Raw genomic sequence first — 18232 nt, forward strand, 5'->3', positions numbered from 1 at the left:
TTCCCATGGATGTCGTAAAGGACGACTAAGGGATAGGCTGATAAACTTGGTATACCTCTTGATGGCTAGCAACCGAATAGAAGCGAAGGAAGTATGCAGAGATCATGGCAAGTGGAAAGAGGTTGTCACTGCCTACCCCTCCGGGAAAGAGGCGTGATTTTATGTATGTATGTATGAATGGAGTTTTATTCCCTACCTTACTAACTCTTGCTACCCCTTTTTACCGTACAGGTATTGCCTCCAATTCTTTCGCAGTTAAGGTACTGGAATTCACTTCCCGAGTCCATCAGGACATCCCCAAGTCGTACATACATACATATGGTCACGCCTATATCCCTTGCGGGGTAGACAAAGCCAACAGTCTTGAAAAGACTGAATGGCCACGTTCAGCTTTTTGGCTGAATTATAGAATTGAGATTCAAATAGTGAAAGGATGCTAGCCTTTCGCCTAAAAAAGAATCCCAAGTTGGTAAGCCTATTCCTTAGTAGCATTTTACGACATCCATGGGAAAGAGACATCCCCAAGTCGTACATACATACATATGGTCACGCCTATATCCCTTGCGGGGTAGACAAAGCCAACAGTCTTGAAAAGACTGAATGGCCACGTTCAGCTTTTTGGCTGAATTATAGAATTGAGATTCAAATAGTGAAAGGATGCTAGCCCTTCGCCTAAAAAAGAATCCCAAGTTGGTAAGCCTATCCCTTAGTAGCATTTTACGACATCCATGGGAAAGAGATGGGAGTGGTCCTATTATTTTATGTATTGGTGCCGGGAACCACACGGCACTGCCGGGAACCCCACGGCAGGAACCCCAAGTCGTTCTAGTTTCAAATCACGGCTATACGGGTTTCTCTTGAGTCGCGAGGGTATTTAGTACCTATAAGTCTTTTCACTCATTTCGGTAATCGCTGCACCTATTTATTTATGTGTGTGTATACTGTTTATCTATTGTAGTTTTTTATGTACATGTATGTTATAATTATTTTATTTTATATTCTGTGTAGGTATAAATATATTTATTTATTTAGCACCCCACATAAAGTTCTCTATCAAACCCAACGGTTGACTGGTAGATTATGCTTCCAGCATTAAGTCCGCCAATGTGCTATACATTTGTATTTTGTGCAATGAAGTTTTAATAAATAAATAAAATAAACCTGGTACGTGCCGTGTGGTCCCCGGCACCAATAAAAAAAGAATAGAACCACTCCATCTCGTTCCCATGGATGTCGTTAAAGGCGACTAAGGGATAGGCTAATAAACTTGGGATTCTTCTTTTAGGCGATGGGCTAGCAACCTGTCACTATTTGAATCTTAATTCCATCATAAAGCCAAACAGCTGAACGTGACCTATCAGTCTTTTCAAGACTGTTGGCTCTGTCTACCCCGCAAGGGATATAGACGTGATTATGTGTGTGTGTGTGTAAACCTGGTACGTTTGGTAATAATAATAACTCATCTCTCGGCGAAGGGAAGTGTCCTATACGTTAGCGCAAAGAATAAAAGGAGCACTTTTCCTCCATGGCCCAGTTCATTTCTATTAATAACAGATGATTCGGCACATTCTATGGAGTGAAAGATTGCAATAATGGACTAAGTGGTACATACATACATACAATATAATAAAGTTTATATCTATTGCGGGGTAGTCAGCTGTCTAGAAAATACTGAAAGGCCACGTTCAGCTGTTTAGGATCAATAATAGAATTAGTTTGGATATAGTGGAAGATTAATTAGTAGTGCCGTGTGGTATCCAGCACTTGAGAATTGAATCACTTTCCCATGGATTTTGTAAAAGGCGACTAAGGGATAGATAAACTTGGGATGCTTCCTATAGGCGATGAGCTAGCAACTTGTCACTATTTGAATCTCAATGCTCAATGCTTTTCAGTCATTGCAAAATTGTTGGCTCTGTCTAACCCGCAAGGAATTTAGACGTGACTATATGTATATTTAAATATGAATAACCCTTTTGCACACATAAACAATAAATCATCATCAGAAAACCAGAAAATTACAAAGTAAGTATTTAAAATAACAACAGGTAAAAAAAAATACACAAAACATTAACAAATTCAAACCAACACGAGCTACTATTCCACCATCAAACGGAATGTAATTTACATATAAAAATAGAGGTTATTTCACATTCAGACGGCGAAACGGAACGCGGTAGAACTTGTCGATAGCTGAGACATAAGGCATGCTAACAACGAATGTGTTGAATAGTTCTTTTTACATTTGTACGTACGGGTACCTACTTACTAATATTTTCAACTGTAAAAAAGAGGTTCTCATTCCTTGATCTTATCTACATATATACATACTAGCTGTGCCCGCGACTTTGTCCGCGTGGAATAGTTATTTTGAGCATTATTGAAGCCCTCAAGTATGTTCCCCGTTTTTTCTCGTCTTCCATTATTTCTTTGCTTAAGTTGCAGCGTGATGTTATACAGCCTAAAGCCTTCCTCGATAAGTGGTCTATTCAACGCTAAAAGAATTTTTCAATTCGAACCAGTAGTTCCTGAGATTAGCGCGTTCAAACAAACAAACTCTTCAGCTTTATAATATAAGTATAGATAGTCACATCTATATCCCTTGCGAGGCAGACAGAGCTAATACCTAGTTTGTTTGTAAACTCTTTACTGCACTTAAAAAAATGTAACAAAAAAATAGAAAACAGTCATTGGTTTAAGAAGAATATGCACAATGGCGGACTTATCCCAATCGGGATAGGTCTTTAAAAGACTGATATGCCACGTTCAAATATTTGGCAAAATGATAGAATTATGATTCAAATAGTGACAGGTTGTCAGTCCATTGCCTGCAATAAGAAATTCAAGTTTATAAGCCTCTTTAGTTGCCTTTTACTGGGAATAGATGGAATGGTCCTATTCTACTTATTGGTGCCGGGAACCACACGGCACAAATTCCAACGTTATACTTAAATGCCTTAAAAAACCATACCATTGTTTACCATTTTAATTCTGGAATTAATTTCAATGTGAAGGTGTGGATTATCTGCATTCTTGTGCATATCTATGTTTGACGGCCTCTGTGGCGCAGCGGTAGTGCGCTTGTCTGAGACACCGGAGGTCCCGGGTTCGAATCCCGGTCAGGGCATCATGAGAAACGAACTTTCTGTGATTGGCCTGGGTCTTCGAAGTTTATCTATATAAGTATTTATTATAAAATATAGTATCATTGAGTTAGTATCTCGTAACACAAGTCTCGAACTAACTTCGAGACTAACTCAATCTGTGTAATATGTCTCGTATATATTTATTTATTTATGTGTCAAATTACGAAGATAAAGCAACGAACAAACACACTTTCCCATTCATAATAATGATAACAAAGTCGATTAACTGTTGAGATTAACCCCCGTCTCAACATTAGCCAATCTTCAGGAAATATGGGAATGTTCCCACGCGTTTCAGACCGATAACATGCTATCTTTACCTTCTACAAACACATATATCACGTCTTTATTTCTTACGGGGTAGCTAGAGCCAATTACAAGACTTAAATGCAACTTTTAATACAGATAGTTACAGGTTGCTATCCCATCAATGTTTGAATTGTGGCGAACATTATAAACGTCACATGACATCAGCCAATCACAGCAAAGAATGCGACGCAATCAGCCAATAGGCGGTCTGTGGCGACATCGCAAACTTCACACGCCACCAGCGATTCACAGCGCGTATGCTAAATCGCGATATTAAAGATTTCACGTATTGGATTGCATAAAATACAGCTGTCACTCGCGCGGTTCCCCAGGTATAAAGAACGTCTTGACTGCCTGGCGGAAGATCTTCCGTTTTCTTGTCTTGTTTTTGTTTTCTTTTGTGGCGGTCTAAATTATCACTTTTATATCCCTTAAGGGATAGACAGAGCCAACAGTCTTGAAAATACTGAAAGGCTACATTCAGCTGTATGCCTTAATGATGAATGAGATTCAAATAGTGACAGGTTGCAAGCCTATCGCCCACAAGAATCCCAAGTTTATAAGCCTTCCCCTTAGTTGCCTTCTACGACATCCATGAGATAGATATGGATTGGTCCTATTCTACAGTGCCGGAAACCACGCGGCACAATAACAAAACAAAAATACACTCTCCCACTCCTACAATGACTCTAAGGTTACGTTCACCATGGTTAAGTGATAGAATTGAAATCAGTTTGTTTCACATCGATTTTTTTATCCGACTCGCGACACTCAACTCAAATTCGAAGTCAGAATCGTAATGCCTTTTCTTTTACTTGTCCTTTTATTGCCCACTTTTATTTAATTCCATCTTGTCTGTCCTCAGTAATCGAGTTTACCCGCGAGTTGAGGAACTCACTAACTTTGTCTTTCAGACCAGCCTTGTGGAATTTCTAAATTATTGTATTGTTACACCTTTTTTGTTATTGTCTACTTTAAGGTCCAAGTAATTTGGAGAATAGAAAAGTTTTTGTGTTATCACGATTTTCGAAGAGTTCATGAAAAGTGCATGTTTTTTTTTATTAAAATAGGAAGTTTGATCCGGGAATATATGTTTTATTACGTGTCTGAACATTTTATAAGTGATTTTGCTTTCTATGAAAAAAAAACTAATATTTGTTTGTAATATCTTTATTGCATAAAAATTTACACAGTAACAAGAACATAGAAAGTACATAGTTATAAAAGAAACAAATCACTTGCAATGGCGGACTTATCCCATGAAGGGATCTCTTCCAGTCAACCTTAATATTCCTTCTATGTCTGGTCTAGATTATTTATATGCTCAATTTATCGAAATCAGTGGAGCAGTTTTTAATTAATTAATTATTACAAATCCTAAAATAATAAGTAACTACCAGACTTTTTCGATTGGGTTTAGATCCCTTAAAATAAAAGAAGCCTTCATAATTTTTAATGACAACCAAAAAACACACCAACCAACAAAAAAAGTGAAACGTCTGCTTAAATACACGATCATTTCATGCAAACCTTATCGAGAATGTACCAGTCATAACATTTTATAGCAGCTGAAATGACCTGTTACAGAGAGGCGCAGTACTCAAAAACGTATTTTTGTTAAGTTATGAGTTAGGTCGATGTTGTTTTGGTGAAATTTTGCAATACCACAGAATTATTAATAGTAGGCTATAATTACATATACAGCGTCGGTGGTCGAAATGGTAAGGTGCCCGGTTAAAATGCGTGTGACACAAAAAGGCACACAGGTTCGTATCCCAAATCGGCCATAAGTGTTTTCGAAGCTATGTACATCAGTATGAATCTTACGGTGAGAGAAAACATCGTGAGGAAACCTGCACATTCAGGCAACTGGATGTGTAACCATGATCGATCCAATGCGGGCTAGGTTCCCCTGCAAAGGTTGCGGAGGTCAGATGGGAGTCGCTTCGTGTAAAAACCTGACTCATCCAATCCAGGATCCATGGTCAAGGGCATAGCCCGGGCTTCTCTCCAGAGTGATGAGGATGCAACCAGGACTAAAGCCAGGATGATGAAGAATTATTAGTAGTACGAAATAATACTAAACATTTTCTTCTTCCCAAAATTATTTATTGCAGATAATACAATCAGTGCTTAGTTATGTGACTCTTACGGGGAAGACCGTAGAGGTATAAAGCCTATCCCTTAGTTGCCTATTACGACATTCATGGGAACGAGATCGAGTGGGCATATTATTTTTTTTGGTGATGCCACACGGTATATATTGCACGGGACGGAACACACACTATGTATTTTGATTTCTATATCCTACATGATAGTTTTGTTGAAAATTTTATGTTTCACATTTCAGTTGTAAATTGTTTAGTCTTTGGACTATCAATAGTTAAAAGGGGCCATTGTGTTAAAGGGCCATTAATTGTCTCTTTGAAGTGGAAGGTTAGAAGGATAACCGGTAGTTTGTGCTATTTTTAGATTATAAGCTAGTTTTGAATCTTGTGAATAGTTTACTTTCTTGTCATGTCAATAATAATTTATTTAATAAACGCCGTGTGGTTCCAGGCACAAATAGAAAAAGAATAGGACCGCTGCGTCTGTTTTCCGTGGATGTCATAAAACGCTAATTAAGGATAGGCTTATAAACTTGGGATTCTTCTTTTTAGGCGATGGGCTAGCAACCTGTCACTATTTGATTCTCAATTCTATCACTTAGCCAAACGGCTGGCGAAATGGAGTGGTCCTATTCTTAATAATTACAAAAGTAAGTATGTTTGTTTGTTACCACTTCACGCGTTATCTACTGAAACATCTTGAAATTTCGTGTTAATATATAAAAAGTTAGAAGGAACTTCCATCCCGCTAAAAACTAGAGCTCCCGTGGGATTTGCGAAAAAGCCTGTATTGTTTTTATAAATGTGGTGCTAAACTCGCGCGCGGTTAAAAACAAGTTATACTGTATGTTTAAGAATCAATTATTTTGTAATGGAAGCAAATAATGTTATACAATTATTGGCTATGTAATGACTACGTTAGTGTCAGAGAAACACTTAAAATTTTCCCTTTAAACGTGATACAGATCGGAACATTACGAGTTGGTTCTACGAAAGGGCGCGACTTCGATAGGGTTGGCACGTTTAAGTAACTTTATTACCTTACATACATATATATTATCAAGTCTATCTTTATAATTAGCGTTCATATTATTTATCGTTCATAGACGGCCTCTGTGGCGCAGCGGTAGTACGCTTGTCTATGACACCGGAGGTCCCGGGTTCGAATTCGGAATTTGCTTGAAATTTCATCAAATCAGACCAACGGTTCTAAAGTTATTACACTACAAACATACATACAAAAATAAAATGTAGACCTCACTTACTTCGCTTACTCCGTCAATAAATAAATAAGTTATTATTTTGTGTAAAAATTGTTATGTTGTCCATATTTTCCCCTACGCCCTTAGTTTAAAGTTTCAAATTAAATATATACATATGTATATATAGTCACGTCTATATCCCTTGCGGGGAAGATAGAATCAACAGTCTTAAAGATTGGCCACTTTCAGCTGTTTGGCTAAATGATAGAATTGAGATTGAAATAGTGACAGGTTGCTAGCTCATCGCCTAAAAGAAGAATCCCAAGTTTATAAGCCTATCCCTTAATTGTTCAAATTATGTTTATTCTTCTTTTATTAATATTTAGTAGAATGTGACAACCCTGCAACTAGCTTGCCCGCGACAAGTTGTTGACTCACGACAAGCAAAGTAGGGTTGGCACCTTAATTGCGTGGGCGTGTCGCGGTGATGTTTGATACACGCCACAAACAGACAAACATACGTACGTATGTTGGCCAGTTCATATATGCAATTATAGCGATAAGACGTCTCTATGTATGTTCGGACTAATAGTTTGTTTATTTCGTTTGTAATATCTTTGGCGTTGGTATTTTTTTTGCCTTATGATTCCCGGCCCCAATAAAAAAAAAAGAATAGGACCATTCCATCTCGTTCCCGTGGATGTTGTAAAAGGCGACTAAGGGAAAAGCTTAAAAATGTGGGATTCTTCTTATAGGCGATGGGCTCGCAACCTGTCACTATTTGAATCTCAATTCTATCATTAAGCCAAACAGCTGAACGTGGCCTATCAGTCTTTTGAAGACTGTTGGCTCTGTCTACCCCACAAGGTATATAGATGCGACCATATGTATGTATATATAAATAATAAAAAGCTTACTAATTTATTATATGTTTTAACGATTATTGGCTCTCACTATATAGCTCTTGTAACATTTATGTTTACTATATACTATATTTACTACACACGAATAGGCAACAAATATACATAACCCGAAACCGCCGAGCTTGCATGAAGAAAGTTAAGAATGTGGATGAAGCGAAGGAAGTATGCAGAGATCGTGGCAAGTGGAAAGAGGTAGTCTCTGCCAACCCTTTCGGGAAAGAGGCGAGATTTTATGTATGTATGTATGTATACATAACCTCTTGTACGCTTACAATGTTAGTTGCGTTGGGATATTTCTACCTCACATTTGGACAAAAAGTAACTCTTAGTAACATCAGTCGTGAACAAAAGGTAAAGGCACGCTCTTATCACACGGTTGTGACATATTTCTTAGAAAGAAAGAAAAAATGTTTACTTCGTACATAATAATAAATCAAGAACAGAAACCTTAATCTATAACAACTTTTTTACCAAAATAGTCTCTCCCCCTCTCCCCTCAGCATTTGTCGTGGTATATACCACAATTTCTTATCTTATTGAACGCCATTTCACCTGTTATTGCAATTTATTTTTTGATTATAGCTCAACTTTTATTGTTTTCAGTTTCATGTTACAAACATAATCACATACATACATAAAATCACGCCTTTTTGCCAGAGAGACTACATCTTTCCACTTGCCACGATCACTGCATACTTCCTTCGCTTCATCCACATTCGGGTAGGTACTCTTGACCTGCCACTATGCCAGAACGTCCTTAATTTGATCAAGATACGAGTACGTTTGACTGGGCCTTCCCACTCCGACCTTTCCCTCCACACTCTCCTTGTATATCTGCTTAGTCAACCTGCTTTCATTCATCCTCTCCACATGACCGAACCATCTTAACATACCATATAACCACCCTTTATAAATAGATAAATATATACGGAACAAATAACACAAATCGAGTTAGCCTTGAAGTTATTTCGAAACTTGTGTTACAAGATGCTTACTCAACGATACTATAATTTATAATTTAAAAGTAAATAAACTTTCAAGGCCAATTAGAAAAAAATCGTTACACATGAACTGACCGGGATTCGAACCCGGTGTCTCAGACAAGCGCACTACCTCTACGCCATAGAGGCCGCCAAGAAGAACAAGGAAGACATAAAAATCAAAGACTCTTCCCAACCCAACAAACATTTAGGCGACGATTAGAGCTTATTTTGTTACTTAGTGGGGTACAAAGGCATTACAGTAGCAACACTTATGACTATTGGCGATAAAGTGGCGTACCAAGTAACGTATATCACTTCTACTTATAATACAGAGTTACAAGCGCGACAATTAGGCGAGCTTAAAGGTTATGGATGTATTATGGCAAATCTTAACACTGTTGTACATGCACAGCATTTTGTGTTATAGCTTTAAGTGAATCTTAGAACTCTAAGATCTAAATAAGAATAAGAATTAGCTACTACCTCCAAAAGTGCTATGCAGGTGATAATAAACTCTTTACAAGAACCTAAAGTTGCACAATAGCGTTAATAAGCGCTACCAGCCTTACAATAGTGTTTATTTAATCTTATATAGAACCAAATGCTTGAAGTTATACAAAACTCTCTTGCATTACCTTAAGTCAAATAGGAGTATAATTTTTCGCTATAACAGATCCTATAGCGTCTATTGTTACTTTTTTGTGACTAAAGGTAAAGTAATAGCGCTTAAGGTCACTACTGTATTTCTTATATTGACTACTTGTTTTTGACAATGGCGTCGCAACCAAAATAAACAAAAATTGTTGTAAATACGTGGAAAAGTTTTCAGTAAATAGACAACATACATCGGGCGCTCGAATTATTTGCCAATAAATATGTAACATATTCACAGTGTACTTCCCTTCGCAGCAAAAATATGCTTCCTTTCTCACCATACAATATCACTTTTTTTTGTTTAATATAAAAATCATTAGTCGTAAACTTATAGCCATTGAAAATAAAATTATTGTATTAGATCACAAAATTAGTTTAATTATCTTGAATAGCGTTCAGACCGTTACAAAACACCTATTTACCTCCCTTTTAGCGCTTGAAAATATAATTAACGCCTTTGTATCTCTACTGTACCGCTTAAGGAGTCAGTTGACGCTTATTTACCCCTCTTGTATCGCTAAGAGATCCTGTTACCGCTATAATAACTTTCTTATAGCACTAATTGTACCTCTTAGCCAATTACCATAACTCTTGTATACCGTCATTATACAACCTTAAGTAATATAATAATTGTGCCCAATTCGGGGGTAAAGTAGGGTTAGAGCGCGCTCTAACACTAATTTGTTACACCCATAAACCACTTTAGAATCTAGTTAGCGCTTTTATAGACTTATTATAAATCTTACTTTAGCGCCTAATTGTTACTTGGGAAGTAACAATTAGGCGCTAGATACAAGAGGGGTAAATAAGCGTCAACTGACTCCTTAAGCGGTACAGTAGAGATACAAAGGCGTTAATTATATTTTCAAGCGCTAAAAGGGAGGTAAATAGGTGTTTTGTAACGGTCTGAACGCTATTCAAGATAATTAAACTAATTTTGTGATCTAATACAATAATTTTATTTTCAATGGCTATAAGTTTACGACTAATGATTTTTATATTAAACAAAAAAAAGTGATATTGTATGGTGAGAAAGGAAGCATATTTTTGCTGCGAAGGGAAGTACACTGTGAATATGTTACATATTTATTGGCAAATAATTCGAGCGCCCGATGTATGTTGTCTATTTACTGAAAACTTTTCCACGTATTTACAACAATTTTTGTTTATTTTGGTTGCGACGCCATTGTCAAAAACAAGTAGTCAATATAAGAAATACAGTAGTGACCTTAAGCGCTATTACTTTACCTTTAGTCACAAAAAAGTAACAATAGACGCTATAGGATCTGTTATAGCGAAAAATTATACTCCTATTTGACTTAAGGTAATGCAAGAGAGTTTTGTATAACTTCAAGCATTTGGTTCTATATAAGATTAAATAAACACTATTGTAAGGCTGGTAGCGCTTATTAACGCTATTGTGCAACTTTAGGTTCTTGTAAAGAGTTTATTATCACCTGCATAGCACTTTTGGAGGTAGTAGCTAATTCTTATTCTTATTTAGATCTTAGAGTTCTAAGATTCACTTAAAGCTATAACACAAAATGCTGTGCATGTACAACAGTGTTAAGATTTGCCATAATACATCCATAACCTTTAAGCTCGCCTAATTGTCGCGCTTGTAACTCTGTATTATAAGTAGAAGTGATATACGTTACTTGGTACGCCACTTTATCGCCAATAGTCATAAGTGTTGCTACTGTAATGCCTTTGTACCCCACTAAGTAACAAAATAAGCTCTAATCGTCGCCTAAATGTTTGTTGGGTTGTTTGCAAAAATTTATCAAAATCGGTTCAAACTTGTTTTTGTTACTTTCTGCTTAAAGTTAGACTGTTCTAAATTCAATTAAGGTGTCACCGTGAATAAGGCTTTTAGGCATTAGAAATAAAAATAGGTCTATTCCGAAGTGAGAATACAAAAGTGGAATGCTTCTAGTTTTTCTCACTACAAAGTACAGGTGAGTGTGGCGATGGCTGCCGATTGAGATAGCTCTGAAGTTCCGTGACATACCGACAACAACGCCTTCTTACTAGGCTCGATGACCTATAGAAATGTTAATTTTAGTGCCGTGTGGTTTCCAGCACTTTATGATAGAACCACTTCATATCTTTCCAATGGATGTCGTATAGTCTGGCATTCATCTTGTACTCGTAGGCTGGGCTAGTAATATGTCTTTATTTGAATCTCAATTTATTCGTACGGCTGAACGAGACCTTTCAGTCTTTTCAAGAAATTTGGCTCTATCTACCAAAAAGAGAATTAAGAATTTGGACTATATGAACGTATGTATGTGTATTTTTATTAAATTACTAGCAATGTGTCTCTATTTGAATGTCATTTCTATGACTAGGTACTCTGTAAACCTTCCTTATAAGATTAATTAAGTTTAATATTAATGTGTGTTAAGTATGATATTTATTTGTTTTAATACAAACGTGGAAAGAAAAAGAAAAAACTATAGAACAAAACCAAGAATAAAATATTTTTTATCAAATAACATAAAAAGTAAACGTACGAACATACCGCTTCTTCTGCACTGACGCATTGGAAGCGGCAGTAAACTTAGTTTTAAGTAATTCATTTGACGTCAACCAATGTTGTGAAACCAAAAGATATGACAATTATTAAGTGATATGAAGTATCCTATAATAATTAATAAAAAAAAAAATTTTGAATATTGAATGCTACCGGATATATAACCGGTACATATATACTACCAGCAAAAAAAAGATAGAAAATAAATCCACTTATCTCTAACGGTAAGAGTTAGCTCTTATTTATCCTCCGGTAGGTATATCAGAATTTATTTATTTAATTTATAATAAAGTTTTCTTATTCCATTTTTTTAAAAGATTCGTCATTCTTATCACCCGTGTGTCACGTTGGTTACAAATTCCTCTAACCTCGATTTATTGGCAGGAGTATCTCTTGGAATCCATCCACTTATTTTAATCTGTACTGTCTCTATTTTAAGGTTTATATTCTTTTGTATTGGACAATGTATTCACGTTCGATGTCGACCATTTGTAGTTCTTTCTATTTCATGCAATTGTTGTGGATTTCAAACCCGTATTGTCTTGGAATTGAATTTCAGTGTTAGTGTTTTATTTTCTACCGGTGAACGGTATTTTGTTTGTTTGTTACGCCGTGTGTGCAAAGAAATCGGGAAGGTTTCAGCCATCGTAGCATGACATGCGCGATGCCGTTTTTATCGCGCGAAAATCTATCGCTGTTTCGCTTTTCATTGTGCCGTGAAACGGGACAGCGATAGTTTTTCGCGTGATAAAAAACAGGGGCGAGTGGGTTACTTGTTAATCTTAAGAACTATACCGAATCTTAAACTTTCGCATTGTGATAGATAGAATAGAATAGAATATAAAAAAGTACAATTTAAAAAATTATTAAGGAACAGATTTCACGTCGCCTTAAACTCTCTTCATCCTTTTGTGAGTTATGATGCCACAGACAGATAGACATGTCATATAACACCCCTCCTTTTCCGGCGGGAGGTAAAAAAGTATAACGTGAAAGTAGAAAATTAAATATAAAAATTTAAATACTTATCACTATCTCGCTATAAGGTTTATACTACAAAAAATAATAAATTTTATTTGACTTGTAAATAAAGCTTTCAAATAATTAATAAATCAATTCATTCCATAAATATCGATACCCCAGACACAAACACAAACAGACAGACAGGCGCGTCCAACTTATAACACCCCGTCGTTTTTGCTACGCAAGTCAATAAATATTACCTTCTGTCGCGCGTGAGTACCCAGGGAGCGACTACGGTACGTGACGCGGTAGATTGAAATGATATTGAGGTCTCACATTTCACTCGGAGGACATTTTCGTACCGGGGTGATAGTGAGATTGTTGACGCCTCTGACCCAGGAATCGTTGCCATATTTGAAAAAAAGAGAAAGAAAAATATGTAAATTTGGTACATTGGAATATAACAAGAACAAAAACATTAACCTATAACAACTTTTGTACCAAAATTGAGTATTTGTCGTGGTATAGACCACAACGTTGGTCATCCGTGGGTACCAACGGGATATATAAAGTAATAAAATAAAAACAGTACAGCACTCTCAGTACAATCTAATGCTAGTTTGTTTGACAATAAAAAATACCTATCACATTAAAAACTAAAATTATTAATATTGATTTATTAATTCATCCAAATAATCACGTAAGTATCTCTTGCGGGGTAGACAGAGCCAGCAATCATGGAAGACTGACAGGCCACGTTCAGCTGTTTGGCTTAATGATAGAATTGAGATTCAAATAGTGACAGTTTGCTAGCCCATCGCGTAGACAGGTGTCATAATTTTCCCGTTTATTTATTCTTCTTTTAGGCGACGGGCTTTCAACCTGTCACTTTATATGACTCTCAATTCTATCGGTAAGCCAAACAGCTGAACGTGTCCTATCAGTATTTTCAAGACTGTTGGCTCTGCCTACCCCGCAAGGGATATAGACGCGATTATATACATATGTACGTATGTATGTTACCCATGAACTGCCATATTAATTGAAGTGCAGTCGATTTTGTTCCAGTCTCCACCGTGGATGTGGAGGCGGTGGTGGGCAGGACCGCTTCGCTGCCGTGCGACATCGAACCTGACACCAATGAAGACAGGGTCTACATGGTGCTGTGGTTCAGACATTCGGGAGGAAAACCGCTGTACAGGTCAGTGCAATTCTCAGATCAGTCTCTTCTCAATTCTCAAAAACCCTCTTCTCAATTCTTAAAAACCCACTTCTCAATTCTTAAAAACCCTCTTCTCAATCCTTAAAAACCCTCTTCTCAATTCTTAATAACCCTCTTCTCAATTCCTAAAACCCCTCTTCTCAATTCTTAAAAACCCTCTTCTCAATTCTTAAAAACCCTCTTCTCAATCCTTAAAAACCCTCTTTTCAATCCTTAAAACCCCTATTCTCAATTCTTAAAAACCCTGTTCTCAATCCTTTAAAACCCTATTCTCAATCCTTAAAAACTCAGATGAGATTTTTGTCTATCGAAGCGCCATCTACAAAAAGCGACGAAATTAGAATTAAGCGCTCTCCTTAAAATGATACAGATCTTTCGCATATCCCACGGGAACGATAGTTTTTACCGAGATGAAAGGTACCCTACGTTCTTCTCCAGACTCTTAATTGTATATACAGTGATATATCGTATATATAATTATGAGTCTGGAGATCATCATCATGGAATCATTATATTACGTTACTGAGCAGACGTGGAGGCGGTGATGAGCTGGACCGCCTCGCTAACATATGACATCGAACCCGACACCAATGATAGAATTCAGATTCAGATAGTGACAGGTTGCTTGCCCATCGCCTAAAAGAACAATCACAAGTTTACAAACCTATCCCTTAGTCGCCTTTTACGATATACATGGGAAAGAGATAGAGTGGTCATTTTTTTTTCTATTGGTGTCGGTAACCACACGGCACATCATTTATGTATATTTTTATGTATTTCGACAAAAAGCATGACGAGAAAACTGGATTTTACCATGCAAAAGTTCCATATAACATATAAATAGTCCCACTATGGTCCTTTCTCAGAAATTATTAGGGTATTAAACATTTATCCATTGTTCGGTTACGATACAAAATTGTGATAGTATTTTCCGGAATAGATGTTCCGTGTGCCATATTACATTTTAATGTTATTGGAAAATATGTGCTGGTTAGATTTGTAGAAACTTTTATGGTAATCTATCTATACATATAATAAAACAGTAAAACTATTTTGTCTGTACATTTAGTATTTTTAGACTGAAATGGATAGAGGGACACTTAGAATGAATAATAGAGAATACTTTTTTGTCTGTCTGTCTGTCTGTATGTATGATCACGCTTATCTCCAAAACTACTGAACCGATTTAATTACAACATTCACAAATTGATTTGCTTCAGCCCAGGAAAATATTTACATTTTGTTTTATCAAAATCGGTTTATTTAAAAAGTTATAGTCATTTGAATGAACTCAAGGCATGAGTTTACACGTATGTAGGAATCGTAAATAATTAAAATCCAATTGCAGATTCAACTCGAAATTTACGCGGACGAAGTCGCGGGCAACAGCTAGTAACAAAATATAACACTTTCCTGTCGTGAGCGTGCTGGAAGAAATTTCTCTAGAAATAAGTAGGTACCTATAAGTCCTTGTACTGAATTTCTCTATATTTTACGTTTTATTACTATTTTCTTTGATACATATAGACATACATATGGTCACGTCTATATCCCTTGCGGGGTAGACAGAGCCAACAATCTTGAAAAGACTGAATGGCCACGTTCAGCTATTTGGCCTAATGATAGAATTGAGATTCAAATAGTGACAGGTTGCTAGCCCATCGCCTAAAAAAGAATCCCAAGTTGGTAAAGCTATCCCTTAGTCGCCTTTTACGACATCCATGGGAAAGAGATGGAGTGGTCCTATTCTTTTTTGTATTGGTGCCGAGAACCACACGGCACTTTTTTGTAGGTACATAAATATATAAATGATAATAAATGAGAGAGATGTTTGGAGAGGAAGCCCTAGACCAACGTCTTCTTCCACCTGGCTTAAGTCCCGGTTGCATCCTCATCATTCTGGGGAGGAGTCCGGGGTACGCCTTTGACCATGGATCCTTACATACATACATAAAATCACGCCTCTTTCCCGGAGGGGTACGCAGAGACTACCTCTTTCCACTTGCCACGATCTCTGCATACTTCCTTCGCTTCGTCCACATTCATAACTCTCTTCTTTTAACCATGGATCCTTGATTGGATGAATCAGGTTTTTACACGGAGCGACTCCCATCTGACCTCCGCAACCTTCGCAGGTAAACTCGTAGTCTCTGCCTAACCCTCCGGGGAAAAGGCATGATTTTAAGTAGGTATGCATGTAAAAATGATATGCTTCTCCGAAAACGAATAAAAAATGAAAAATGAAAAATGTTTTATTCAGTACAAAAAATACAGAGTTTTCTACAACAGTTGCACTGACCGTCACACTAGGATTCCCTGTGTCGTGGCGACCAGTGTCTTCCCCTTAAATTTATTAAACAATTTTAATTTGTGTTTTTTGTGGATGAGAGCGTACGTTAAATAGTAATTGTAAAGTATTCTTACATATAATTGTAATAAATAAATAAATAAACACAATAAATATAAATATATACATTAGAAATACATGTAATACATATATACATAACAACATGCAAATATTTAAAATATATATTATATATATTAAACATATGTTTTATACATTATATATATTATACATAAAATATATATATATATTTTTTTTTTTTTTTTTTTTTTTTTTTTTTTTTTTTTTTTTTTTTAATGCATAATTTCATATGACATTAAGTAACAAGTTCTCCGTCTCATTGTAGTTTTTAGTCATTAACCACTTGCATACAGTACGTCTACATCTTAATTTAGTCATTTTGACAATGGTCTTATCCACCCTGTAAATTTTCTTATATAGGTATGGACCCATAAATTTGAATGACCTACGCGCGAAGACTGTTTTGATTTTTGGATAGTCCCATCTGTAACCTCTATAGAATTTTCTTGCTAATTTCATGGCATTTTTGTGAAAACGTAGAATAGTTGCTGATATATACAATTGACGCACGCTAAGGAGCTGACGCTCTGAATAAAGTTTTTTAGTTGGGTATCTTCTGGGACGACTATATGCTATTTTTAGAATGGCTCGTTGAGCTCTTTCTAGTTTTAATATAAAAGTTTTTGGAGCTCCACCCCATACCACTATACAGTAGCAGATTACTGATTGACATAAACTCAAATATATTAGTTTAATAATATCATGGTCAGCAACAGATCTTAACCTTTTAAATATATGCATGAGTTTTTTTAGACGTTTAGAAACTGCTTCAACCTGTGCAGACCAATTAAATTTATCATCAATGATAACTCCTAAGTATCTGATCGTTTTAACCTCCTCAAGATTCTCACATTGACATTCTTGTTGGCAACTATGAAGACGAAGTTTTAGAGATTTATTTGGACCTGTTCTGTTACTAATTTTGAATGAGACAACTTTAGTTTTACCAACATTTGCACTCAAAAGGTTACTTTGCAGCCATACATGTACATCCTGAAGCCCTCTCTGAGCTACAGTATGGACCCGGTCCCATGATTCGTCATGATAGACGATTGCGGTGTCATCAGCATATGTAAAAATTTTTGCATTTGTCATTTTCATGGAACACAGGTCGTTTATGTAAACGAGAAAGAGTGTAGGACCCAAAACGCTGCCCTGCGGCACTCCGAACCTAATGTCAGCATAGTTACTACAGCAGCCCTCTAAGGAGATTCTCTGTTTACGTTCAGAAAGGTATGAGCGGAACCACTCTAGAGCAATCCCTCTTATGCCAAGTTTTTCTAGCTTGCAGAGGAGTATTGGCCGAGAAACAGTATCAAAAGCTTTAGCAAAATCCAGAAAGACACCGACGCATTTTTGTCCCTCACCGATTTTTTCAATGGTATGTGTAACCAAATCAGTTACTGCATCCTCCGTGGATTTGCCTGAACGAAAGCCGTACTGGTTCTCGGCCAACAGTCCCCCTGCCTCCAAGTAGCTTAAGAGTCTCGAATTAACCACTTTCTCAATAATTTTCGACAGTGCGCTTAGCAGAGATATGGGTCTATAGTTCTCCGGTAGTAGAAGATCTCCAGACTTAAATATAGGAACAACATTTGCAACCTTTAATTCAGAGGGAACAGTACCCGACAACAAGCTTAAGTTACAGATATGCGCAATTGGATTTGCTACGAATTTCTTGGCTTTTTTTAATATATTGTTGCTAAGATTGTCATGTCCGGTTGCTGAACTAGATTTAAGCGATGTGATCAATTTAGTTAC

The 18232-nt window shown here is 36.5% G+C and overlaps 1 protein-coding gene across 1 annotated transcript in view; it reads left to right on the forward strand.

Annotated features, from left to right (window-relative positions):
• LOC106138444 (hemicentin-2) overlaps positions 1–18232 on the forward strand; it is a 124912-nt gene that overhangs the window by 49985 nt on the left and 56695 nt on the right. Inside the window, exon 4 of the mRNA XM_060949984.1 lies at positions 13878–14025. Within this exon, the coding sequence (XP_060805967.1) occupies positions 13878–14025 (148 nt within the window). The remainder of the gene's footprint in view (positions 1–13877; positions 14026–18232) is intronic.

The sequence above is a fragment of the Amyelois transitella genome, chromosome 20 (genome assembly GCF_032362555.1).
Source record: "Amyelois transitella isolate CPQ chromosome 20, ilAmyTran1.1, whole genome shotgun sequence".
Classification (NCBI taxonomy): Eukaryota; Metazoa; Arthropoda; class Insecta; order Lepidoptera; family Pyralidae; genus Amyelois; species Amyelois transitella.